The sequence below is a fragment of the Neolamprologus brichardi genome, chromosome 1 (assembly GCF_056152115.1).
Source record: "Neolamprologus brichardi isolate AB-2024 chromosome 1, ASM5615211v1, whole genome shotgun sequence".
Classification (NCBI taxonomy): domain Eukaryota; kingdom Metazoa; phylum Chordata; class Actinopteri; order Cichliformes; family Cichlidae; genus Neolamprologus; species Neolamprologus brichardi.
In genome coordinates this window covers 40,172,413-40,198,998 of record NC_142104.1, presented here as the reverse complement: position 1 = coordinate 40,198,998, position 26,586 = coordinate 40,172,413, and the positions used below count along the sequence as shown (strand labels likewise).

Here is a 26,586-nt window from a genome sequence, read left to right as displayed (position 1 = left end):
CGTCTCATTATATTTCCTGTTTTATTTTGAAGGGGTCCTGTGTTCCTATGTTCAATGTTTTTAGTGTTACTCTCTCCTTGTGACGTCGTTATGTTCATGTGTGTCAGCTGTTTCTCCATGTGTTCCCACTTCCGTCATTATCCTCCTGTGCGTATTTAGTCTGTGTGCTTTCAGTCATTCTTTGTCAGGTTGTCTGCTCATCCATGTCACAACTTCAGGTATCTATGTCAGTTCACCCAGTTTAGGTTATTGTTTAGTTTCACCAATGCCCTTTTGTTTGTACCCTTTTTGCTAGCCTCAATAAACGGCTTGTTTTTTGTTAAATCCACGCCACGTTCAGTTTTTGGTCTGCGTTTGAGTCCTCTTTTGCAAACACATACAGTCTGCCCCAGCCAGACTGTAACATGGATGGTTTCTATGTAACTGCAGACTCTCAGATCTGTAACTGGACATAAGTATGATGTGTCAGCATATTTCCAAGATCTGTAGGACGACCAAATCTGTCACCCAAACAGGAATCTGTTTAGGAACAACCCAGGAACCAGTAAGCCTTAAATCTTCCATGAACTGGCAGCTGCTCGAGCACCAGCACCACGAGTGAAGCCAGTTACTGTAATGGACTGATTGTGCCAACCAAGAATGAAGCCTCAGCTACAAAACATACATGAGCTCGACTGACATGTGCAGCTGCCTTCTGGAGAAAGTTTTATGGTCAAACGAGACAAAGATTGAGCTCTTTGGTTATAATGACAAGACCCTGTTTTTATTTTGTTTCTTTTAACTCAAGATAATAACCAAGTAAATGCAGAGGATTTGATGCCAATTTTACAGCATAAGTGCTGCGCATCAGCAGTAAATGTCAGCACTGGGTGTCAGACAGAATCCAACAGTTCGCTCGTGTTCAGAGCTTTTTCTATACACACACACTTTCCTGTACAGAAGGCAGACAAGTAAGTGTGCATCGTTTGATGGCAGCTAATCCATCAAATTAGTTCACAGCTGTTCTGTAAAGGTCGTTCAATGGCAATAAAACGTACCAAAATAAATAAACCGTTGATGAGGTAGGTTAGAGGAAGGGCCTAAATACTAAAGATGTCCTCAAAGGGTTCAGAAGCCATGATCACAGCTACACTGTGTTTATCTCTACTGTCTGAGCAACAGAGCAGAGTCCACTTCCTTCTTCCTGTAAGATCAGGAGTTCTCCTACCGCCTGCTGCCCGTGGACCACAATGCACTGCTCTGCGCTTTCCGATATCAAAACCTCCACCAGCTCCTGTTCTGTCCCTGCAGGCAGCGAGCCCTCCGAGGTGAAGAGCAGAGGAGTGGAGCTCGGCGCTGACAGGTCGTCTGTGTGGACGTACACGACGGCGTGCTGGATGTTAGCTACGCTATCTCCCTCTTTTGAGGAGTCAAGTGTCTTTAATTTTGCTTCCTCTTCTCCTTTTTCTTGTGATCTTCTCTGCTTCACCTCACCTCCGTCCTTCTCTGCTGTGCCCTGAGGGATGAAGTTCTTCTTGGGTCTGCCTCTGATTGGCTTTGGGTGACTGCATCCTGAACTTGCTAACTCTTGTGGAACCTCCTGATTTCTGGTGTGCATCTCCTCTCCACGTCCTTCTTCTTCCTCTTTTTGAACTCCTCCGTCTGTCCTGTGCTGAGCTTGGTGCCTCAGCAGACTTTGTCTCACAGTGTAGGAAGCGCCGCAGTGGCAGGTGTATGGTTTCTCCTTCATGTGGGCCGACTTCACGTGCCTCCTCAGCTTGGTAGCCAACGTGTAGCCTAGACAGAAAATTCAAAAGTACATTTCAAATGCAAAGATTTACCAAACATGAATATACAATCTGCTGACTCAGATTAGCAACTCGTAAATCAACCCTAAAGTATACCCTGCTTTATCCTCCTTTTCACTTTAATGGCTGGTGTAGTATATCTATATATTTGTCAGGGTCAAACTTTAGCAAGTTCAGAGCATAAAGTTACAGTCCAAGCTGCACAACATGTCTCTACACATGAGCTGAGCATGAGTTTACTTTAATCCAAGGTCATCTGTCATCAGAAAAGCACAAAGAGCGGAAAACAAATTAAACGTGGATGATGGAAGATGAGCTGACTCGTTGTTTACAGCTTTTTACACCTGTATTGTTTTTACAGTGGATGTCTGATTTCATAACCCATCATTATTTTAATGCAATTTACAAAATCAAGAAAAATCTCATATATTACAGTCGTTGTATGTAAAGCACTCAAGGCCTGTGTTTATCTAAGAAATATGATCCTCTGGAAAAAAGGTTTAAACTAAGAACAGCTCATGATTCTCTGGCGTGTAGAACCATCTTTAGGAACTTGAAGAAATCATTTTCTTCATTAGTCTCTCACGTCGATGTGGAGGAGTTTCAGCTCACTCTTCTTTACAACATGGCTTCAGTTCATTGAGGACTGTCGACATTCATCTATCTTAAGGTCATGTTAGAGCATTTTAATCAGGTCTGGACTAACTGGCCCTGGAGTGCTTGGAATCTTTATCCTGCAGCCAAGCTCCATCTCACACACACCGACTGCAGAGTACTTCAGTGTATGGGGGAGGTCACGATCAACCGTGACTACAAGGTGCCCACCGCTCCACCACCCTGCCTGACAGATGATGAGGTGTTTATTTCTCACCAGTTATGGCCAAACATGTCCTCGTATTTATCCAAAGGACTTTGTTCCATGTTCTGTTTAGAGAGACGAGGCTTTCAGTTCAGTCGTTTTTGATTTAACTGTCATGAACTTTTACATTTAACATACTCGTGAGAGCTGTAGAGCCTCAGATGTAGCTGTTTGTCTGAGCTTTGCACAGTTTGAGCCTGGGTGGATCTGTTTGGATGTGCACTCCTGGGAAGACTGCGGCTTCATATTAACACACACCTACATGCAGCACACTGTCAAACCTCCTGCTTTTAGGGAGTCAGGCTCACTTATACATTTGATCATCAGCACCTGCCTCTTATTTAGGGTGCACTTGTTTCTTCACAGGACTGTAAAGAGTACTGTGAAAGTTCTTCTTCACAACACTAAATAACCCTTCATGTATCTGTTAAATGAGGTATAAATTAGGGCTGCCACGATTAGTCGACTAGTCACGATTATGTCGACTATCAAAATCGTCGACGACTGATTTAATAGTCGACGCGTCGTTTGAAGCTTTGTAAGATCACAGAAGACGCAGGAATAAGTAGTAGGATTTAAGAGTGTAATAACGGACTGAAACAGAAGATGGCAGCGCTGCATGTACAAGGATGCCAGCTGCCGTTAAACCCCGAAGAAGAAGAAGTAGCTCTTTCCCAGAATTCATAGCGCAGCCCAGCTCAGTTTCCAACAATGGCGGCAGCTAGTTAGTTTTAATGTTACTCTTATTATTCTTTCTGGGTCACAAAATAAACGTTTAACATATTTTCAAGCGAGAATGTAGCTGTGTAAACCTCAAATATCTGCTCAGTTTATCAAGACACCACATATTTTCAAAAGCGTTTTCTGAGACGTCTGTTAGCCACTAGCTCGATAGCTAGCCGGAGGCTAGGCTCACTAGAGCCATGAGAACACCGGACTCCCGGCAAATCGTTTTCAAACCCACTGCCGTCTTTCACTACTCAGGTTAAACATATATAAGTCACTTAGATAACTTAAAAATGTTATTGTTTGGCTTTTTTCAGTATTTTATTTGTTCCTGAGTAAATCAGTTTGGCTGAGATTAAAGTTTTTACACAGCTGAATAAACGTCAAGCAGACAACTGATTATCAGCAGTGTGAGATGCTCGAGAATTTACTCCGGTGTCCTGTTATATTTTAGATATCAAGGAGTTTATTAAACTTCACCGAAACAATCTGCAAATGTTATTAAAATGTAATAAACTATCATCTTGTCTTTATTTTTAGTTAGCACATACCTTAAACACTTAAAGCTGTAAGCTAATGATGGTTATATAAGATCAGATGCATGCTGATGCAATAAGCTGTACGTTTTACGTCCAATGGATGATGATCTGATTAGTCGACTATCAAAATAATCGTTTGTGGCAGCCCTAGTATAAATACATCTCAGTTGTCCGTGAAAAATAAAATGTTTCTTGTATGTGCTGGACATCAATAATAAAACCCTGAACTTGATGGATGCATACTTTCTGTTTGATGCTTCATAAAAAGAAAGTTGGCCCAAGTTGTAACGAGTAGTTTGTGTCTTCCAGTCATGCATGCAGGACACAACGTTTGCAGATGAGTGAGACAAACGAGGCTATTTGAAGGGAAATTGTCCAACTTTCCTCATTTTTCACTGTTTAGGTTCAGCTGCAGTTTTTAACAAAAAACTAATTTCTAGTTCTTTGACAAAATAACAAAACAGAGAATATAATGTATATAAGGGGGCCTAGTGCTTGACACGCACTGTTGGTTACATCGATGCTTGCTTTGACTCTTTAACCATCTTTAAGTGGTTCACTGATCTGACGGATGGTAACACACTTCCAGTTTTTTCTTGTGGATGAAGGGTTAGCAGGTTTCTGAGATTGGTGCAGTCCTCTTACTGTTGGCTTATTTATTCATCTTTTCAGGCTCGTAAATGTGCACATTATTTTTTTACACCTTTAAATGCAGAATGACTTGCTAAATATAAATGACTGCCTTTAAATCAATTGTAATCATTTTACTTATATTGAGTCATGTGTATTTTTGCACACGTACTGTAGTTGTGCTTCATTTGTTTGTAGTAAGAGGGAGAATACATCTCTATTACGTTTGATTCAGATTTTGACTCTTCAGGGTTTGATTTGAGGCTTTTGTGTTTAAAGGTTTAGTTATTAATATCGATCACCCTACAGCGTGACTGAAAAGCCTCCCGACTAATGCCTTGTGGTGTGTGTGGTCTAAATGTGGGTTTCTCATAGTGTCGTTTTCAGAGGCTTTAAAGTGCATTTAATTCGAGCTCCTGCTCTATAGCTTACTTCTCTGAATCCATAAGGCTTGTGTTTTTCTATTTAATGTATTCAACTTACTGGTTTTCCAACTGGGATAGTATATATAAAGCATACTGTGCTACACAGAGTTACAAGATGCCACAGAGGTAATTATGCAGAATTATACATTTATACACATTACAGGACTTGAGGGATTTCTCATCCTGTTTCATCCAGGCCGGGTCACGGGGGCAGCAGCCTACGCAGAGAAGCTCAGACCTCCCTCTCCCCTGCCACCTCCCCAGGTCAGCCGAGAGCGTGTCCCGGGTCTGCTGCAGAGCCTCATTCTTTGCTTTAAAAAAATGATTTGACTTATAAAGCTTTAATATGCAGCTCTAACCTTTTCCACAGATAGGGCAGCAATGGGGTCTATCTCCAGTGTGCAGTCTCTCGTGGGACCTTAGGCTGTGGGGGTCCCTCAGCGATTTTCCGCAGTAGCTACAGAGAAAACCGCCTCCGGTGTGGGAGAACATGTGCCGACGCAGCTCCGGTTTTTGGGAGAATGTCTGACTGCACTCTGAGCAGGAGAACGGCTTCTCTCCATTGTGGATTCTCAAGTGGCACTCAAGGTTTCCTGCACACACAAACAGACAGAGACAGTTGCTTATTAAAAGGGAGGGGTGGGGTGGGGGGGGCTGTAGCAGCAGTGGGAGCAGGAGAATGAATATGCATTTGTCCAGTAACGTGTTGCTGGTGTCACTTTGACGGATGGAAAGATAAACTGCAGGAATTGATCACAGCTGGAAGCGACGTCGAGTGGAAGGAAAACAGCAGGGTAACAGTCACTTACTGAAAATAATGATGACGTCAGTGTGACCAGAACAAATGTGACATTGTGGGAAACACTTTACAACAGTAAGAAAGTAACACGTTTACTTTTCAGCAGCGTATCGAGTTGAGAAGATCAATATCAATTTGATCTGTGTGTGTAAACAGTTTGTTTCAGGGAGACGACTAAACCTGAAAACCTGCTTCATTTATGACACTGCAGTTTTCCTGTTATCCAAATCAAAGGCCTCACTTTCACATCTATGGACAATTAACTGAACCCCACTAACTGCTTGTCTTTGACCTGTGGGAGGAGACAACCCACGCACACAGAAAGGCCACAGGGTGGCGTCACACTCGGGACTTTCAGTGATATCCTGGGACACGACTTTAACAAAATGTCTCTCGTTTCATTTTGCTTTCACTTTCATGATGATGCCTTTATAGCATCTGTGAGAAATGACCAGCAGAGTGAAATTATGAATTATAAGAATTTAGCGATTGTGATTCCCTTATCTATTTTACTTATTGATTTCAATCCTTATTGATTCTCTTATCATTTCTCATTGTGCTCTCAGCTTAGCATTAGCTTGCAAAGAGCTGAAGTAGCATGATGCAACTTTACTGCGGCACTCTTGTCCTTTTGTGTAATAAACATAAAAACTTACACGCATATTGTAGTGCAAGAGCAGCAGGACCGACAGGCAAGCAGACCAACAATTCCAAGGAACTGGACTACTGGGAACCAGTTCTCTATAAAGACTGGTTTTTGATTCCCATATTCCCATATTCACCAGCCAATTCAATTCTTACTAACACGTCTACATTAAAAAAGCTGCTGCCCCCCCCAGAAGAAAAGAGCAGCAGCTCTGACTGCCTCTGAGTGACTGAGCTCCTCAGCGTATGTCAAAGGCTGAGCCCACAGAGTCCTTCTTAGATTTATAGACACATTGATGATTTATTGATCCCTGTTATATCAGCAGGATAAAGAAATAAAAATAGCACAGTCCACAATAAATGAGCACAGTAAAGTGCCGCAGGTGCATAGTGAGGGTCTTATACTGTGAGAAAATACAAATCAAAGAGTAAAAAGTAAAACTAAGAATTTGCATTAATAAATAATATGTCCCCTATGAATCAAAGAAACTGCTGCAAGAAGATATAATACAGAATCTATTAAGCCCGACAGGTGTGTTCACCTGTGACAGAAAGGAGAGTTACTGTACAGGAATGATTTCTGCCTCATGGCAGCGCCGGGGAGAAGCAGCTCTGCTGCCTCAGTGGAGCAGGTGAAATTATGGACTTCATCAATCATCTTCCTCACTGCATAGTGTACTAATTTAATATTGGGTTCTCTTCAATGATGTTTTAGGTCATATCTATGGAGAAATATAGAACAGTCTAAAAACTGCAGAAAAAACAATCAATGTTCTTAAATAAACTGTGAAACAGGAAGCCAGTATATTTTATAATCGTGCTCAAGTACACTAATCAGCTGATTGTTAGTTTGTGTGGCGCCCCCTACAGCAGCGGGGTATTGACCTTTTTTTTTTTTTTTATTGCACAAAAGGATGCGTTGGTAAAGTGCAAACTGCACACAGGACAGAAACAGCTGTGCTGGAAGCATCTGCACATGTAGCCTATAGGTTTATTTTGTTAAATGTAATAAACACACAATGAAGTGAACCAACAGCACTATCTGTCTACATCTAGATTCAGGCATTCCTACAGGCTTCATTTACCTTGTTTAGTATTTGTTAATTGTGTCAAAATGTTGCTTTAGAGTTTGCTGCAGCCTCGAGGCCACTCTTGTTGTGATTTGGCGCTATATAAATGAAATTGAATTGAATCATAGAGACAACCATGCAATCTGAAATAAAGAGCACCCTCATTAAAGTCGGACGAACTGATTACACCTGATAATAAAATATTAGCAGGCCGGTTATTAAAGAGAAGCAGTGTGAGTTTAGATCATGCAGTTACTAATGATCATAAAACAAAAACCTTCTGACTGCCAACAGGCAGCGTGACGGAGAATCTCACTGCTGGTCTGAAAGCTGAAATGACTTTGACAGTCACAGAGTTTCAACTAAAATATGCAGACTTATGGCTAAAACAGCTGTTTGCATTTTTTCTGTCTCTTTTCTGCTCATCACATATTTTCTTTAATTATGAAGAAGTGACTTATAAAGCAGGTATGTCTGACAATTTTATTACATTTTCTTATATTAAAACCAGACCTGGTGTTCTGTAAAAGGTTGGCCATTTCCAGCCGAGCACATCTAACCAGTGATCAGCTTGTTGCAGCTGAAGGATCACACCCACGCCTCAGACGTTACCTTTCTGACTGAAGCACTTCCCACAGTGCTGACAGATGTGAGGTTTTTCCCCCGTGTGGAGTTTCATGTGGTTCCTCAGAGAGCCCGAGTTAGCCAGAAGCTTGCGGCAGACTGTGCACTGCACCTGGGAGAGGAGAAACACAAAAGCAGCACGTCTTCTTTCCTTCTTATTAAACATTTTCACTTCAAACTGATGTTCAAGGAGAAAAAAAAAGGAAAACAAGACTGGCATGTAAATTTAAAGATGCTACGTGAGTGATTTCAAACTGTGGTGCTGAGACACAAACAACACTGAGAAACAGCTTTATTCACTGCACACAGGAGGAAATGAATCAATCGTATGCACTGTCCTCCTTATTAAAATTACTTGAAAATGTCGGCGCATGTGAGAGAACAAACACCTCGCAGAGTGGAACTCTTCCCTACCTTAGGAGGCTGTGTGTAGCTCATTCTGCTGCAGTGAAGGAGGCGGTGGATGCGTAGGGATGGGCGGCGTGCGAATGCCTTCCCACAGTGGTCACAGGTATAGGGTTTCTCCCCCGTGTGCAGGACCATGTGCTCCTTCAGGTCCCGCTTCAGGCCGTACGTCTTCTCACAGTGAGGACAGGAGAAGGGACGCTCCCCGCGGTGACTCATCTACACATAAATAGATTTTATACAATATTTAACTCAATCTGTTTCTTCTTGTTCAGTGGATCATCTGCCTCCCCCGCACCCTACCCCAAGCATCTTCTCCTCACACACCGGCCCTCTGCTTGTCCACCTTCTCTTCCTCCTGCCTGGCAGCTCAACCTTTCTACTACCCCTCCTCTCCATGCACATGTCCAAACCATCTCAGCCTCTCAAACTTTGTCTCCAATCCACTCAACCTGACCCCCCAAAAACATTCTGGTGTGCAATTCAGAGGCCACTTTTTCTACTCCTTGGGCTAACCCAGCAAACAGCAGAAATTCACCTAAACATTGACACTACAACACAACACTTTTTGTGTCCACCACTCAGAATAAAAATGAAATAAAATCATTTAAAAACTGTGTTTTTACTTTACTTTTACTGTACTGAAGGAGAGGAACCATTTTGGGACTCAAAGCCTGGGCATAAAAAAGGACACTCTGAACAGCACGAAGAGAAACAAAGATGTGTGAGAATGTCTACAGGTGTAAGCAACCTGCCTGTGGTTTAGCATCCAGACTCAGGTTGTTCTGACCCTGTACGGTCTCAGATGAACAACAGCACTTTGACTGGAAATTGCTGCAGTGACAATTTACTGCTTTTTAAATGCACTTTTCCTAGAAAAGGACCTCCATCCAACCTGATTTTTCCTCAAACTTCAGCTCATCGCAGACAAATTGCTGTATTGTGTATATACAGATCAGCCACAGCATTCTGATCACTACCTTGGGGTGGCTGTAGCTCAGGAGGTAGAGCAGGTCACCTACTGATCGGAAGGTCGGTGGTTCGATCCCTGGCTCCTCCAGTCTGCATGTCAAGTATCCTTGGGCAAGATACTAACCCCAACTTGCTCTCCGATGCATCCATCGGAGTATGAATGTGTATGAATGTCATTAGAAAGCACTAAGTATAGATAAAGTGCTTGTGAGAATGGGTGTGACTGGGTGAATGAGGCATGTTGTATAGAGCGCTTTGAGTACTCCGGGAGAGTAGAAAAGCGCTATATAAGAATCAGTCCATTTTACCTCAATCATTTGGATTTTGTATTCAAGAAGAGGAGAAAATAAGAGAATAAGAGGAGAAAAGGGAGCAACTGGGTAAAGGCATGAAATGAAAGAAGAGGCTTTTGATCTGGTTCTAATAAAGTGTTTTCCAACTTTTTTTTATTTTTTAACACTACCTACACTGACACTTTACATCATTCAAATAAATACTTTTTGTGCAGCCCCTCAGTTCACCCAGTGTCAGAAACAAGCCGATGTACTTTCATTCCCTCTCACTATAAAACACCTTTCTTCTGATTGGTTGCTCCTTATGACATCATTCAAAGCCAGGACTGAAAACAACTGTCTGAAACACAGCGTTTGGAACAATCTGAAGCCAGTGTCACAAGCTTTATTTGTATATAAGTGAACCTCCTAACTGTAACTATATTAACTATATTTAATATGTGCATTCACCATCATGCGGTGTACTTATGAGATAAAATTAAGGAGTCAAAATAAAGGACTAGTCAGTAAGCTGACTGAGTGATACCTGATGAGCCTTGAAGCTTTCTGCTGACGTGTAGTTTTTCCCACACTCCTGGCAGGTGAAAGGCTTCTCATCCGTGTGACTGAACTGGTGTTTCTTCAAGTGGCCGATCTGGTAGAACCTTTTACCACATATGGGACACTTGTAGCGCCTCTCTCTGGTCTCTGAATGCCATATATGGGCGACTCCATCGGGACAAAGCGCTGCAGCCATTTCAGCTTCTGGTATCTCTGTGGAGCTTTTTCCATCTTTGGTGGAGGTCTGGCTCTGTGCCTCTAGGCGTTTGGATGAGTCGAGGCGGGCATGGAGTCGCTTCACCCGGCTGTTCAGGCAGTGAACCCGTCGGGGTTTAGCAGCCAGGCGGGAGCTGCAGCGGACAGGAGCGGGTGCAGGAAAGACTCTGGGCTCTGCCATTATTCCTTCAGCAGAGTTACAGTGTGGCTGACTGTCCACAAGAGACGGGACACTGTCTTTGTTACCAGTTACTGCTGTGTCATTATCAGGTGTCCTGTCTGTTACACTGTCTGTGGTATCGTCCTGCTGTCTGTCATAGTCTGGACTCGGCTCCGACAGCACCCCCTTGACTCTCTTCCTCCCTTGTGTAATTGGGTGACTCCTCTCGATGCATCTTTTGGGGTTTCTGTCTTCATCTTCTTCATCATCCTGCATTTTCTCTTCCTGTTTGTTAGCTGTCACTTCTTTATTTATTGACACACTGGCAGCTGTGGCTTCTGAGTGGTCTCTCTGCTCCACCTTCTCTCCTGGCCAATAGAAATACAGTGAAGCTGTCAAAAACACCACAAATTCTCTGTTTCCAGCTTTAAATATCGAGAAATCTGCATTTGCTGCTTTTTTCTGCCTTATATTATGGTAAACTGAATATTTTGAGGTTTTTGTGATTTGAGTTGGAGAACAATCAGTCCCTGTTGGCTTTCAAAGGGCAGAGCACTTCCACACATGTATTTCAGTAGGAGGCTGTAGCTGGTTGCTTAGCCTACAATAAAGACACAGGTAACTAATACACCTCACAAACTAAACAAAGAGCTATAATCTGATTTTACAGAGGTTAACAAATCAGATCATTTCTTATGCTAGGCCTAAACTAGTTGGCTTCCTGCCGTGGTTACCACAAGACAGTGGCTCTTAAGCTAGTTCTTCCCCTGCCTTCAGTAATTATGCTAAGCTAAGCTAACAGGCTACTGATGGCAGCCTCAGGAGGAGGAAAGTGCTGTCAACTTCCTCATCTAAGCATGAATAAAATCATGTTATGTTGGAAACATCATTTTACTGTACAGCATAAATGTCAGTGTTAAATTATTCTTTACTTCATTGCTCAATTATCACATAATTTTTAACAAGCTATTGCTAGCTCATTCTGGCTAATGTAGCAATTGGTTAAAACATCTAGAATTCAGAACTACCAGATTTCAGACACTGCAGCATTTTTTACATTTTGTATTGCTAAACTATGCCATGAGTTTTTAAGAAGTTAAACATGGGGGACTGCAGCTGCGTCTTCCTCCCCTATTAATCCTCCTATCGTCAGTATGGACAGTGCTCATCGTTGCCTTCTTTTTTCTTACCGTGCTCACTGTATTCTCAGTAAAAAATCAAATATATCTTTACATTAAAGATGGACATAGACACCCACTGAACTGTGGCTGTCACAGCATGTCAGGTTTTAAACAAGATGGCAGGATTATGGTATGGATCTCACTCAGAAATCAATAATCGTTCACAGAGCACAACCTGAATCTACTTTGATCCTTTATACACATCCTGTGGCTGACAGTCATTCAATTTGTGCAACACTGCTGTGCCCATCTGCTGACACGGCTCGGTAATCTGGTAAAATTCCAAGCGTTAAAGATTCCGGTTGTCCAGCCTGTACGCCCAAAGACCGGATTTCAAAATGCACACATCAGGTTTACTGTGAAGTAGGACTTTAACTTACGGGGGGCAAAAAAAATTAAACCTTATTTTGGGGCCACAGTGCCAACCTTTATGTTTTACTGGACTGGTAATTCTACGCACGCACTTTTTATTTTCCACTGACTGAGATTATAATCATAATACTTGATGGTAAATTAGGTTTTCTGGACTCATAAATATAAATACTCCTAAATACTATTTACCAAACTAACCCACTGGAAGTTGTCTCCTCAGTCATTCTACTCAGTGACTTGAATATGAAGTGTACTGAAGAAAAACTAAACTTTACAGTAAATGTTTATGCTGTGCTTCTACAGCCTTTTTCCACATTCACTGCAGCCCTGTGTAGACTTGACAGAGATGCGTGTGAGGATGCCAGTGGTACCTCAGCCAATCTTTAACCTAGCAAATGTGCACTTGTTAGTGCAAAGTGATGATGGTGATGGTTTGCAACTTTGCTGTCACTGACAGCCCAGTTATTTAAGCGCTCACATTTAAAGCAACTGAAGTCTGAATGCTAGAACACAGTTTTTGTATCCTAGCAACAATGAGCGCTTGACAGAAGTGCTCAGAAAATGAGGTCGTAGGCACTTAACACGGAAACAGCAGCCTGTGGACACGAGCCCCATCTGAAAAATAACTCAACAAGTTCAACATGTTCAACAAGTGCAGCACAAGAAAAACTAAGCTGTTGTAACCGTCTGTCTCTTATCTCTGGACTGCAGTGAAACATGGACTAAACCAGCTTCAGAACTAATGCGGCAAAGCTTTTGTGCCTCAATTATATCTGTATCACTGTATTTATGTTAATGTTGTGCCTTTATGTCCTAAATATCCACCGAGCACCGCTGTGCTGTCCGTGCGCTAATTAGGTTTAGAAACAAATGTCTTTATTGCATTTAATGACTTATAAACCCATATTTAGACAAACACATACTACTTATGGACAGTAGTTGTCTGTTTTATGATTTGCTTGCTGTGTTTTTCTTCTGGAAGGATTTCAAATATTTTCCATCTATTTCATTGCTTACCTTTGTTCTTTCATTATTTCTTTTTCATTTTAATTCCTTTATGTACTCGTTATTATATTCTTTATATTGCAATTTTCTTTCCCCCCTCTAAATCTAATTACTATCTGCCACCACAACAATGTAACCTCCCTGCAGGGATCAATTGCTTTTATCTTATTATCTTTCATTTAGCATTCAAAATTGTGTTGGAAATGCATTTGAGATTTATAGCTTCAGCCTGAATCAACACAACATAAGCACAAGTTTAATAAGACATCCACAGTCTGGTGCTTTTGGGTATTTTCTGCATGAAGCTCCTCCTCAGCGTCCCATTGATCACAGCATATAGCACATCACTCCTCCACAAACATAAATAATAAAAGATAAGCAGAGCTGGAGAGTATATTATTGTCTCTAAAACAAATAAGCTCAACATTTGTTTTCTTCCATTTTCCCTTTTAATTAATGCATTCTGTGTTCCAGATTTTTTTACATCTACTAATTATTAATCCCGAGCTTCCATCCTAGTTTTCAGTGACTTTTATCTGACTGCAGAGATTTTTCAGCGTGCAGTTCTCGGCTGAAACTAAATGATGCTGTTAAACATGAAATAATGTTGACATAGAAGCTGAAACATTCAAGTCTCAGACCTACGGATTGGAAAATGTCCCCCTCGATCCTGCAGGTGAAGCACATAAATCAGCATAGAGAGAAAACTGCACCTTACCCACTCGAACTTCTGTTTGCACACTTCACAACAACAGCTATATGAAGTACAAGAAGTACTCCAAGAGTACGAGTATTTCCAGCAAATGTGTCTGATTTGTTAACTCATCTTGACATTTGCAAAGGGTTGGTGTGCTAGGTGTGCTCGTTTAAGCAACTTTACAGCCAGCCGATCATGTGATCCTGGTTTAATACATAAACTCTTACAGATACGAATCAGGAGCCACAGATACATGAACATGTAATAACTGAAAGGGCAAAATGTTATCGCAGACTTTAACTATGACAGGCTGGTTTCTGATGCTGCTGATCTCCTGGCATCTTCATCGCAGCAGCACTGAAATGTCTTGTTCATGAGAAGCATTAAGAACTCAGATCACGACTCTTTCTAACTGCACTGAGCAGAGACAGCCACACAACGGTTGAGAAAAGTACAGAAACAGTAAGCTGCAGTGGGTTTAAGCTCAACCAAACTAGACTGCTGAAGAGTGGAAATAAGGAGACTTTACTGCTAAAAGTCATTTTATGAATTGAATCCACATATCATCATAACAACAGGCTGATGCTTGTGTTACAGTGTTTTTAACATTAGGACGATCAGCATAACGAGACAATCCCTCGAATAGCCTGTTGATGCCACCACAGCTTTCCTTGGAGGCCAGACGACCTGATTACAAACATCATCTTCTTTTGGCTAATGCTTAGCCTAGCTTAGTGTAACTTAACTTGTTTGCTAGAAAGCTAACCCTAATAAGGAGCCACATCTGCTTTTTTATTTGTGGAGTTTGTAGCTAGCTGCTCACTGTTGGATTTTTAAGACAGCATTAAGGCGATGCATTGAAAAGCAGCATACGCATCATATTCTTTGGATTTTCACAGAAACTACATCATTCAGACAGAAGTAACGAGCTAATACAAAGGCCACATGAAGCTGGGAGGTCTGTAGTGGCTAACTCTGCAGAAAGTCTGCAATTCTGCCTCAGCATCGCTCATTTGTTGCCAGTCAGGAATATTCAGCAGCGAGGACATTTTGTGACTGGACAGGTGGCATCCTATCACGGCACAGATGCTTGATTTTACGTACTTGTGACCATGAAAGTGATTGGAAGACCTGAATTCAATGACCTGGATGCGATTTTACACACAGCCTTCTATTTTGGGGAGCTAAAATCTAAAGAGCCGCTCATTCGTTTCCATGACTAACTGCAGCTTAAGAAGAAAGTCTGTGAAGGTTCTCAGTCATCCAGGTCATCGTAGTCAAAGGAGCTTGCAAAGAAAAGCGTCTGGACTTCTTTAAGTTGCTTGAAGACGTTTCACCTCTCATCCGAGAAGCTTCTACAGTTCTAAGAGTCAAATGGTGGAGAGTCCCAGATTTAAGCCCAGTGGGAGTTTCCCCCCAAAGAGGGACAAGTGTAGGTCAGATGGCCCAGGATGTGAGTGGGCGTTAAAGCATCTAGGGAGGGAACACAAAACTGGATTATAGATGGCAGACAGTTGGTGTCGTAAACCCTGCCTCTGTTCAAAGATGGTCGCTCACAGTGGACATAGATGCTTCTTTCACTCCTCTTTCAAACCATCTGTCCTCTCTGTCCAAAATGTGAACATTGGCATCCTCGAAAGAGTGACCTTTGACCTTCAGATGCAGATGGACAGCTGAGTCTTGTCCTGTGGAGGTGGCTCTTCTGTGTTGTGCCATGCGCTTGTGAAGTGGCTGTTTGGTCTCTCCAATGTAGAGGTCTGGGCTCGGTCGCAGCAGATGGCCCCGCCCCTCCCTGAGCCTGGTTCTGCTGGAGGTTTCTTCCTGTTAAAAGGGAGTTTTTTCTTCCCACTGTTGCCAAAGTGCTTGCTCATAGGGGGTCATATGATTGTTGGGTTTTTCTCTGTATCTATGAAGCACCTTGAGGCGACTTTTGTTGTGATTTGGCGCTATATAAATAAAATTGAATTGAATTGAATTGAATTGAATTCCTCGCTACACTGTACAGCATACACCACATTGTTAAGTTTGTGTTTAGGAGTTTTGTCTTTCGGGTGAACCAGTTTCTGTCTGAGTGTGTTGCTAGGTCTGAAATGCACCGGGATGTCATGCTTGGAGAAAACTCTCCTGAGTTTCTCTGATACACCGGCTACATAGGGGATGACAATGTTGTTGCGTCTGTCCTTCTTATCCTCCCTCGCTGGTGTCTGATCTTCTTTTCTGTGCCTCTTTGCTGACTTTATGAACGCCCATTTAGGATAGCCGCACGTTTTGAGTGCTTTCTTTACATGTGTGTGTTCCTTCTTTTTCCCTTCAGGCTTAGAGGGAACATGTTCTGCCCGGTGGTGTAGGGTCCTAATTACTCCAAGTTTGTGTTCCAGAGGGTGATGGGAGTCAAACAGGAGGTACTGGTCCGTGTGTGTGGGCTTCCGGTAAACTTCGATGTTGAGGTTGCCATTCTCTTCAATGTGCACAGCGCAGTCCAGGAAAGGCAAACAGTCGTCCTTTGTGTCTTCCCTGGTGAACTTGATGTTTTTATCCACAGCGTTAATGTGCGCAGTGAAGGATTCCACTTCTTGTGTCTTGATTTTGACCCAGGTGTCGTCTACATATCTGTACCAGTGGTTGGGTACTCTTCCTTTGAAAGAGCCAAGAGCCTTCCTTTCCACTTCCTCCATGTAAAGGTTGGCTACAATAGGTGACACGGGGGAGCCCATGGCACAGCCATGTTTTTGTCTGTAAAAGCCTTCGTTGTATTTGAAATATGTAGTGGTGAGGCAGAGGTCTAACAGTGTGCAAATCTGATCGGGTGTGAAGTTGGTCCTGTCTTCCAACGAGCTGTGTTCTTGTAGTCGTTTTCTGACAGTCTCCACTGCCTCCATGGTTTCATCTGGATCCAGGGTAAGTTTCTGGACCTTGTCAGTGAAGTCGGTGGAGTTCTTGATGTGGTGTGGGGTGTTCCCCACGAGAGGTGCAAGGATGGTAGCAAGGTGTTTTGCAATGTTGTAAGTGGCTGAGTTTATGCTACTGACTATGGGTCTGAGTGGGACAGCTTCCTTTTGGATCTTAGGAAGTCCGTAAATGCAGGGTATGGCATCCCCTGGGTAAAGGCGGTGATATGTAAGGCGGTCAATGATTTTGTCCTTTTCAAAGTCTTGAAGGCAAGCTATAACTTTCTTTTTGTAGCTGCTTGTGGGGTCTCACTTTAAGGCTTTGTTGGTATTGTTGTCACCGAGGGATAAGGGAAGGTGCACCGTGGTCCTAAACACTACAGATTACCACAAAGATCACTACGCTCCTCAGTGGAAAATAAAAATAAAAAAGTTCATCTGCATCTACAGGTCAAAGGTCACTCTTTCGAGGATGCCAATGTTCACATTTTGGACAGAGAGGACAGCTTCTCAGATGAGAGGTCAAATGTCTTCAAGCAACTTAAAGAAGTCCAGACGCTTTTCTTTGCAAGCTCCTTAGACAGCTTAAGAAGAAAGACGTTCTCTAGGACCAGTGAGGGACAAACCCGAGCGAAAAAGACGATAAATATTGGATTTGAAACTGTTAGTGAAACAGAAACTCTTCCTTGCAGATGACAGAAGATGTTGGTCTCTGTGTTAAATAGATAAATAAACCTTTGATCATCTCATATATTAAATGTATTTTAATTGGCTGTGATTTTATTTTAACATGCTGCAAAGTTCTGTGACGATGCAGTTAAAAAAGACAAATACAGATCTGAGTAAAAATCCAACTGAGAAAAAGCTCTAATATTCCTGATATAACATGAATGACAGACTCTGACATGAGGAGACCGTGTTCTCGCTCTCACCTGTATGTCCAGCGGAGTCACCACGAACATGTGAACACACTTTTCCCACGCTGTCAGCGTACAGCAGCTCTGTTCCCGGCTGGATGTCCCGACACAGACGCAGACGGACATCCACACACTCGCCCTCGCACACATCCCCACACACACACTGCACCGACACGTTCTGCTGGGCTCTGCTTGGTGCCTGGCAGGCAAAGCTGGGGGAATTCAACAGAAATACATACTAAAGAAAAATTTATATAATCAGAGAAGCTCCCAGAATTTATAATGCATTATTGCATTTGATTACTGAGAATTAGGGCAAAAAGGCTGAATGCCAACATAATGTATGTGAGGTGATGCATAATGTGGCAGCAGAGTCTATTTGATTACTCTTTATTTTCTTTGTCTGTGTTTGAGTATCTGATGGCCCATCGCAGGAGACAAGCGTCAGAATGTGATGGTAATATTTGTGTTTCCAGTTTCAGTCAGTGAGAGATAAATGGTCCAGTTTTCAATCAGGGAACCGTGGAGTACACTGCCTGCAGGAGGAGGTAATGTGGACGACATGCAGGCTGCAGCACTGAAAAAACAAACCACCTGGTAGAAACTTCCAGAATGGACGGAGATGGCTGAGGAACAGGAAGTTTCAAATAGTGATGCAGGAGCCATTCCAGCATCCAGATGTTGAATATGATGGGTGCTTTATACGAAAAGCTAAACATTATCTGAACACTCCAACACATCTAAGCAGCAGCTGCAGCAGGAGCCCATGGTGTTAGCACCGAACACGCCTCCACCCAGGCTGCCACTCTCCTTCCATGCCACACATTGAACACGTACCTGAGTCTAGTAGAATATCTAAGCCTGAATATTTTCAGGAGAAAATCAACGTCTCCCAGTTTGTCTTGTTTCCGCTTCTACTGCATAAGTCACGATGGTAAAATCCAGACTCCAGGCTTACTGAACCAAATCACAATCAATCAGAATACTTCAATAATAAATTACACTGAATGTGACATTGAATCACATCACCTCCATGCATGCTGGACATTCACGGACCCACTCAATGAATATTACACAAACGTGTCCTTGACCACGAAGTTTGTGCTGAAATATCTTAACAGTTATTACCTGCTAACTATACTTAGACTGCACTGTCATGAATTATAATAACATTATTAGCCTTTAGATTAGTGTAATCATTCAATGTCCTGTATTTGAATAAGCAATTATTAATATTTTACCATTTTATTTCCCTGGTACATGGAAATTATCACGCTAACTTGTGTTATTTTTATACAAAGTGTATTTGTTTGCTGATGAAATAAAGGAACGTTGCATTTAAGGAAGTCCAGCCTGTTCAACCTCCTCTGTTTTACTGGGTGGTCAGTCCAGAGCTCAGTCACTGTGCATCTGAAGTCCAAATGTGATACTGGACAAAGTAGGCAACCCTCACAATGAATACAGCCTGTGACTTTTTAAGAACTGCAACTCTGTACTGTTAGCATGCTAGCGTTGTCTGTGGGACAATGTTAGCATGCTAATGTTACCTTCTGGACAAAAAACCATTGTAAATAAACTTCTGGTCAACCACAAGTTAAAATGTTGCTAGTTGGTTAAACTACTCATTAGTTTTTTTTGTTTATTTAATGTTGATAAATAAACAGCCGATAATGGTTGTAAGATGTTAGCAGCCACATGCTAGCAGGCAGATAGCAGCAACACCTATCTCCTTTTCTTTGTGACAGGAAGTTGTAAACATGGTGTTCATAAAACCAACCAGACTGACGTGTAACCACACTGAGTGCAGGGTTTGCCACGCCCGCATTGACACACGGCGCCACACGTGTTCGTGACATTTGAAAGCCACTTTAATGATTAGAGAAGCAGTTTCACATGCATCAGGAGTATTTGCAGGGACAGTGTTTGACCTCACCCATTACATCCTCCTCAGTTTTCATAGGTCTACCATACACTACTACAGTTCCTGTAGGACAGTGATGGACGTGACAAATTTGATGTGTTTTTATTTCAGTGGCAATAAATCAGAGGAGGGAGTGTTTGATTTCACTGTGGTGGGGTGGCTGTAGCTCAGGTGGCAGAGCGGATCAGCCACTAACCAGAAGGTCGGTGGTTCGATCCCTGGCTGCTCCAGTCTGCATGCCAAATATCCTTGGGCAAGATACTAACCCCATGTTGCTCTCCGATGCATCCATCGGAGTGTGAATGTGTACGAATGTTAGATACTCAGCACTTAAACTTAGAAGTGCTTGTGTGAATGGGTGTGATTGGGTGAATGAATTAGCTGTATAAAGCGCTTTGAGTGCTCGGACAGAGTAGAAAAGCGCTATATAAGAACCAGTCCATTTACCATTTACTGTCCAAAATAAATCAGATTAAATGTCTGCTTTGAAAAACTGACTTACTTGACCCAGATGACTCTTTGTATGGAAGCTTCTCGAGTTGCTGCTTTCACCACTGAAGCCTGGAAAACACAGTTAATATATGTTTTATAATTCACACACCGTCTCACATCATGCACCGGGACTGACTCTGCCATACGTGGATGAAATATGTACTTTTATTATAATGTTCAGAATTGTGATAATTACCCTCCCGTCTGTCTCAGAGGGGCAGCTTGTGCATTGTACGTGGATTGATCGAGGTGCCCTTGCAAATTATCTGTGAGAAATCTTTTTTTTAAAAAGATTAATCACAGATAAAGCGACGCATCGCTGACCAGATCTCTTCATGTTTTTTCTCTTTAAAACGTTTAGTAGAAATTACAAGCACTGATTCATTATCTTCCCACAGGCTCTGCACTTAATTAAGCAGAAACACTCCCATTTACTGCTCTCGCTCCGTCTGCTGCCGACACAGCATCGGACAAAAGCTCCCACACAATGTGAAATTGTTATGAAGCATCTCAAGGCTGACCCCACAATGAGATGCCTCAGTCAGCCAGGAGGGATTCAGGTCTGAGACTTCACTCTGCTGGAACGACGCTCGAACGTTTCTTTTCTTACAGGATCAACGTGTTTGCTGCAGAGTGCTTACTGCTTTTGTCCTGCAGAGCTGATGTGAAGAGCTCAGGTGCAGCCACGATTCAGGCACAAAGATGAGATAATTGAAGGTTTCTGTACAGGTTCAATTTAATTACTGCCGATTTGTTCTATCTCTGCTCAATGTTAAGCATGCAGAGAGAAACTCTATCACATGCACTTAGGATGGCAGCGCTTTAAAGGGCATTAAAGCAACAATTTGTCCCACAGCTGAGAGTCAGCTGCATCATAAAGGCACAAAGCTTTGAGGCAGGAGGAAGGAGTAGAGCTGTGAATAAAGAGTCCAAAATCACACACAAACAAATCAGACTGCCGCCCCTTATTGAACTTGACGCTAATTTAGTTCACTTTTCAAGTTTGATTTTTCACTCATTCTACATGCAGTAAATATTCAGCACGTTCATCCATGTCCCGGCTTAACCACAGGGCACTGGAGCTTAACCCAGCTTCCACTGGGTGAGGTGGGAGAACACGCTAGAGGAGCTCCAACACAGACAGTATAAAACATGGATGGAGCTTCCAGGTGGGAAGCGTCAGCCACAGCTCCCAAAAATCACTTCTAGAAAAAAATGGAGGATCATCTGTGGTATGAAACTGCATGCTCACAAAATCACCGTGAAAAATATTGCGATATTCTGGGGTGTGTGTGGGTGTATGTGGGGTGTGTTTGGGTCGGGTGTGTTTGGTTGGGATGTGTGTGGGGTGTGTGTGTGGGGGGGGTGTATGGGGGGTGGGGGGGGGGGGTGAGTGTGTGGGGTGTGTGTATGTGGGGTGTGTGGGTGGGTGTGATATTGTCCACTGGTGGTAAAAAAGCTGTCACAAAGAAAGTGACTGCTTTCCCCTCACCTGCAGCAGACACTACCTTCTGATAAGTTCAGTGCTTACAGAATGACGAGTGACGTCCTGCCTTACTCATCATCACTCACTAAGTAAAACTATGATATGTAATCATAGTTTGAATGCAGTGTACTTTCTCTTTAGCGTGACTCTTTGGCTGCAGGCTGTACTCTCTGCTCAGATTCAGCCTGAGAAAACAATCAGAGTGCAAACAGGTAATGACCCGAGCAGAGCAGAGCAGAGGTCCTCAGAGCTGAATCCTGAAAGACCCACAAACAGGCAACAAATGAAGGCAGCTGCTGTAAAGGCCTGACAGAGGAAAAGAAGCATTTTGTGATGTTTGTGGTTTTGAAGGATTTTCATCCAACTGTTAAAATTGTGTGTGTGTGTGTGTGTGTGTGTGTGTGTGTGTGTGTGTGTGTGTGTGTGTGTGTGTGTTTAGCCTGTGGGAAGATTTTGTACCTGTAAAAACCCTGAATGACAAATAAAAGTCAGTCATTTCAAACACAACTTAATTGTTCGACTTAGAATCCACTATAACAGCGTGCAGAGCCAGTAATGTGTCACTGTCCCAAAGCTTAGGGACCTAAGTGTCATTTAAAAGTTCAGTTGCTGCTTCACCCGTTCTCCCTACAGGCTGATTTTCTGGCCAGTGCTCTGCCAGTCTGTGATATCATTCAGCTGCACCTCCTGTCGTTTTTTTTCTCCCACCATCGGGACTCCAGCTCTGCGATGTCACTGAGGACAAGATGTTTGACTTTTACTGGATCAGCTGTCTGTTTATTTCTGCGAGACAGAATCACTGAAAAGACTTTCAGGAACACCAGTGTGTGTTTACTCTCCTCACTTCTTTACATACCACATGCACAGAATCCAGATCTGCAGCTTGTTTTTGTCTCTGTCAGGCTTACAGTTCTTACACAGCCAAAACAATGTCATGAATCATGATTCACATGCTGGTCCAACATATATTCTTCTGCACATGCAGCTTTCTTTACATGTCTGAGGCCTTCCACAGCTATTTAGCATGTTTGAACTGGACAGGTGAGTACTTGGAGGTAAGTACTTGTCTACAAGTTTCCAGATTGTGAGGATAAAGCCAGATGTCTGTCTCTGTGTAACTCTTGGCTACGAGCAGAGAATAATAACAGGAATGTAATCAATGCAGAGGCTTCTTGTGTGAAGACCTTGAAAAAGCCAGCAGCTCTGACATGACGCCGTTGTTGCTCGGGCCAAATAACAGGCTTGTCAGTGAAGCTTCTCGATACTGTCGGTTTAGCGTTCTGGCAACCTCCAGTGCTGAAAAATGAAGCCAACACGGAGACCAAAAACTTCATGTCCTGGAGTTTTGGCTGGCTCCAAACGCGTTTCAATCTCCAAAAACATTTTACAGCATTAAAAAGTTTTTTTACAGCTCTGTACAAAGAGTGGTGTTGGCCTCTGTGGATGGTTTAGCCCCTTCATAACAGCTCTATGGTTTTCCTCCAGAGCGACAAAGGAGTGCTGATACAGAGTGTCATGGTCGGACGGTCCTTCCCGGGGGCGACCTGCCTGTGTGTGTGTGTGTTTCTCTCTCTCTCTCTCTCTCTCTCTCTCTCTCTCTCTCTCTCTCTCCTCCTCCCCTACCCAGTGGCTGACACACCTGCACCTAATTTGCCACCCAGCTGTCACTGATCATCCTTCGTTGTGGGCTGAGGTATTTAACTGTGTGTCCAGATGGCAGTCGACGCTGGATTGTACTGGAAGCTCGGTAGTGAAGTGTTTGTTGACTTGTAGCTTAGCCTTAGCCGGCTAGCCCCCTCACTTGGTGTTTTTGCTCATTTGTAGGAGGAAAAGATACAGAGCTGGAGGTTGAAGAGAAGGAGCCCGCGGGGTTAAGCTATTGGAGGAGAACACACACTTGGATGTAACTTTGGGAACTCACCTGCACACCACTGGGAGTTTGGAGAAGATCACCGTTGGACTTTGCACTTCACTTTGTGTTTTGAAACTGTTTTTTGGGCACTGTAAATAAACGCACTGTGTACTTTGCACCCAGAGCTCCGCGACTGAGTCTGCATTTTTCCAGTATCTGTGACACAGAGAGCTGTAGCTGCCCCACAGGCCTCACCTCCACTCATTCAAGTTACTCAACTGGGCAGTTCACACACAATACAGGTGGTAGTTTAAGTTTAGCAAGCATTTGGTTGGTCTTTTGCCCAGCCCTAAACAGCAGTGTCTACATGTGTGAGTCACACACATACAGCTTATAGATGCAGCTCGCTGATATCGGAGCAGTTCCCCCTCTCATCCAAATATGCTCACCGTCACTGTATCCAAAACAAAAACCAACACGGCTGTGGCTAAGACGCTGACGCTTCAAAGTACAGAGTGCAGAAATCTACAATGGGTAGGGTCACTCATCATGTCCATCTTTTATATACAGTCTGTGATTTTCTCCAAACACTAATACCTTACAGTAGCAAGATCAGACTCCAAACAACTTGAACAATCTCTCCAAACAGCAGCCTATTTGCTATTATCTCCCTGCATTATATGTTAGCTTTGCACACCAGCTGCCGGTACTGCATGCTGAAGCAAACAGAGAACAACAAAGTGCGCTGAGTGGATGAAAATAAGGACATGAAAGTGTGCTCATTGATAGCCAGTGCAGATATTTAGATCTGGAAATATTTATAAAATAGGCCCAAATGAAAAATATACACTTCTCCTTCAAAATCAAGCACAGTCAATATTAATAGTGACTATAGCCCACTCTGTCTGCATACTGCGAGCACTGAGCATTACCTGTTCTTCCTCTGTTCTCGTGGTCTGATCTCTTTCAGCCTCAAAGTTTGTGGCGAGTTTGCCGTCTTCACTGTGAATTTCCGGCTCAGCGTGATACTCTGAGGCCCACTCAATGTCCCCGTCTCTCCCCAGCAGGGATCCAGCCTCTAGTGAGCGTCCGACCCACCAAAGCCCCAGCCTGCCCTCGTGGAGACGTGAGGGGCCTACAGCAAAGCCACAGGGAAGCGACGAGTAGAGAAATGAAGCAAGAGCAGATGGGACGGGAGGACCGAGAAAGGCCATCGAGCTGTAGAGAACAATACGAAGCAGGTTACAGGCACGAGTTAAACCAAGGATAACTTTGTAAACTTGCAACGCTGTGCTGCACATATTTGGCACTGCAGAAGATCTAAGCGTCCCATGAACCACTTTCATTGCAGCTCACTTCCACCACTGTTTACAATAGCTTTTAAACAACAACTCATTTTTACACTACAATTCCTTCTTTATTGTACTTCATTTGAACTCTACTTTTGAACGCTTATTTGGATCCCTCTTGAATTTTTGCAGAATACTTAAAAGTTCCTGCTGAAGTTCAAGATTATTTTTTTGTTGAAATGCTGCTGTAGTTAAAATGCAGCCTTCTGACTGTAATTCCAGGGACTCATTAAAACCATAGCATTAACAATGTAGGCATTATAGCTAACAAATGAACAATTCTTAAAGATACAAAACGCCCTGTAAAGCTCAGCTATACCGAAAGGTCTGTAAGACAACAAGCTGTATCTGAAGGCAGGTGCAGCAAAGGTCCAGGAGAGGATCTCAAGGGATGAAACACATCACTGGACAAAGTCCATGGATTCTGCAAAGGATTTTTATCCTAGTATTAAAATATCTTTCATATTTATAGCTTAATGTTGCTATATCTCAATATTATATACTAATACTGTTAAGTCTGTGTAAAAGGAGGGGGTATTAAAAAAGTTCAAAACTGGTTAATGCACTATTTGTAAATTATATTTCAGTTTTATTTCCATGTGCAGAAACCAAATATCATTATAACCATCTAATGCTCAAATATAGCTACAACCGGTCATTTCAACAGAGGTGGACTGACTCGTTTAAAGATGCACCATCAAAACTTTGGACTTTTTCTTTTCATCTTGAAAATTGTTGAACTGTTTGTAGTATTTACTTCTCACGTTGTATATTTGACTCTCACCTCTGATTATCTGAAAGGATACTGCTTTAACCTCCTAGGACGTGGCGTCCACATATGTGGACATCATATTTTGGGCTGTCTAGCCACAATGCTAAATTTTACACATTTAGGTGTAAACATGTTCACACGTTTGAAGTAGCACTTCTGGACAAATGTTTCGTGTTTCGTGCGATGTTCAGAAATCCTTTACAATAGTTTTACACTGTCATAGACATACGTCTTCCTGCAGCTGTTAGCAGCATTTCAAATGAGCCATACTGCTCAAAGAGGCACAACTGTTGTTTTTGTACTCAGGACACCAAAATAAAGACACCAAATAAAGAGTTTTGCACATCATTATTTAAATGTGACTTAGTGTTCTATCGAAATTTAAAGCGAATGTCCTCATATGTGGATATCAGTTTTCTCAGAAACTACATCAGGTAAAAAAAAAAAAAACATTCTTTGTTTACAATCAGCCCAAATAGCAAAGAGAAATTAAAAATGCATGCCATGAAAGAGTTCGGGTCTAAGGAGGTTGAGCAGGACTAACGCAGGGAACACGCATTTCTGGCCAACTGTGATCGCTACAGCTGCGCTCCTAGGTTAGCTGCAAAGCGTTTGGCTCAGTGTAAGCAGTGCAGTCTCATACAGCGGACCGTGGACTTGGTCCGTTCGTTCAAGGCACCTACGTTGCTGTGAAAGTCAACAGTAACTATTGGTGTCGATGTTTTACAGCCACCAACTTTTCAGCCCGCGTAGCGCTGGTTAGCTAACTAACTAGCAAAAGTCCGTGAACCACAAACGACTTTAGAAGTTATTTCTAGAATTATAATAAATGTGTACATACACAGTGAGCGGTCGCTATCTCGAACAGATAGTTTATTATAACACTATATGTATTCCGCTTGAAACTCTGGGAAAGCCATCGTTATCCAGCAAAAGAAAACATCAACCAAAGTCCGCGTCTTCT

General features: G+C 42.7%; 1 protein-coding gene across 1 annotated transcript; it reads right to left on the bottom strand.

Annotated features, from left to right (window-relative positions):
* Nucleotides 1-736: 736 nt before the first annotated feature.
* znf408 (zinc finger protein 408) lies at nt 737-26,586 on the bottom strand. Its single transcript, XM_006804458.3, has 9 exons — nt 26,464-26,586; nt 24,434-24,719; nt 20,174-20,232; nt 17,766-17,962; nt 10,301-11,058; nt 8,519-8,728; nt 8,093-8,216; nt 5,326-5,559; nt 737-1,776 (listed from the first exon to the last, which is right to left on the bottom strand). The coding sequence occupies exons 2-9, from the start codon at nt 24,713-24,715 to the stop codon at nt 1,127-1,129; spliced, it is 2,514 nt and encodes an 837-aa protein (XP_006804521.2). The 5' UTR covers nt 24,716-24,719; nt 26,464-26,586; the 3' UTR covers nt 737-1,126.

What these genes read in the sequence shown, in the direction of transcription:
- znf408 (XM_006804458.3), bottom strand. Translation starts at nt 24,715, where the DNA reads ATGGCCTTTCTCGGTCCTCCCGTCCCATCTGCTCTTGCTTCATTTCTC. An exon ending in TGACTCCGCTGGACATACAG is followed by an intron (nt 11,059 to 17,765) that starts GTGAGAGCGAGA and finishes TCTATTGGCCAG; the next exon opens with GAGAGAAGGTGGAGCAGAGA. An exon ending in CTGCCCTATCTGTGGAAAAG is followed by an intron (nt 1,777 to 5,325) that starts GTTAGAGCTGCA and finishes TTTTCTGTCTAG; the next exon opens with GCTACACGTTGGCTACCAAG.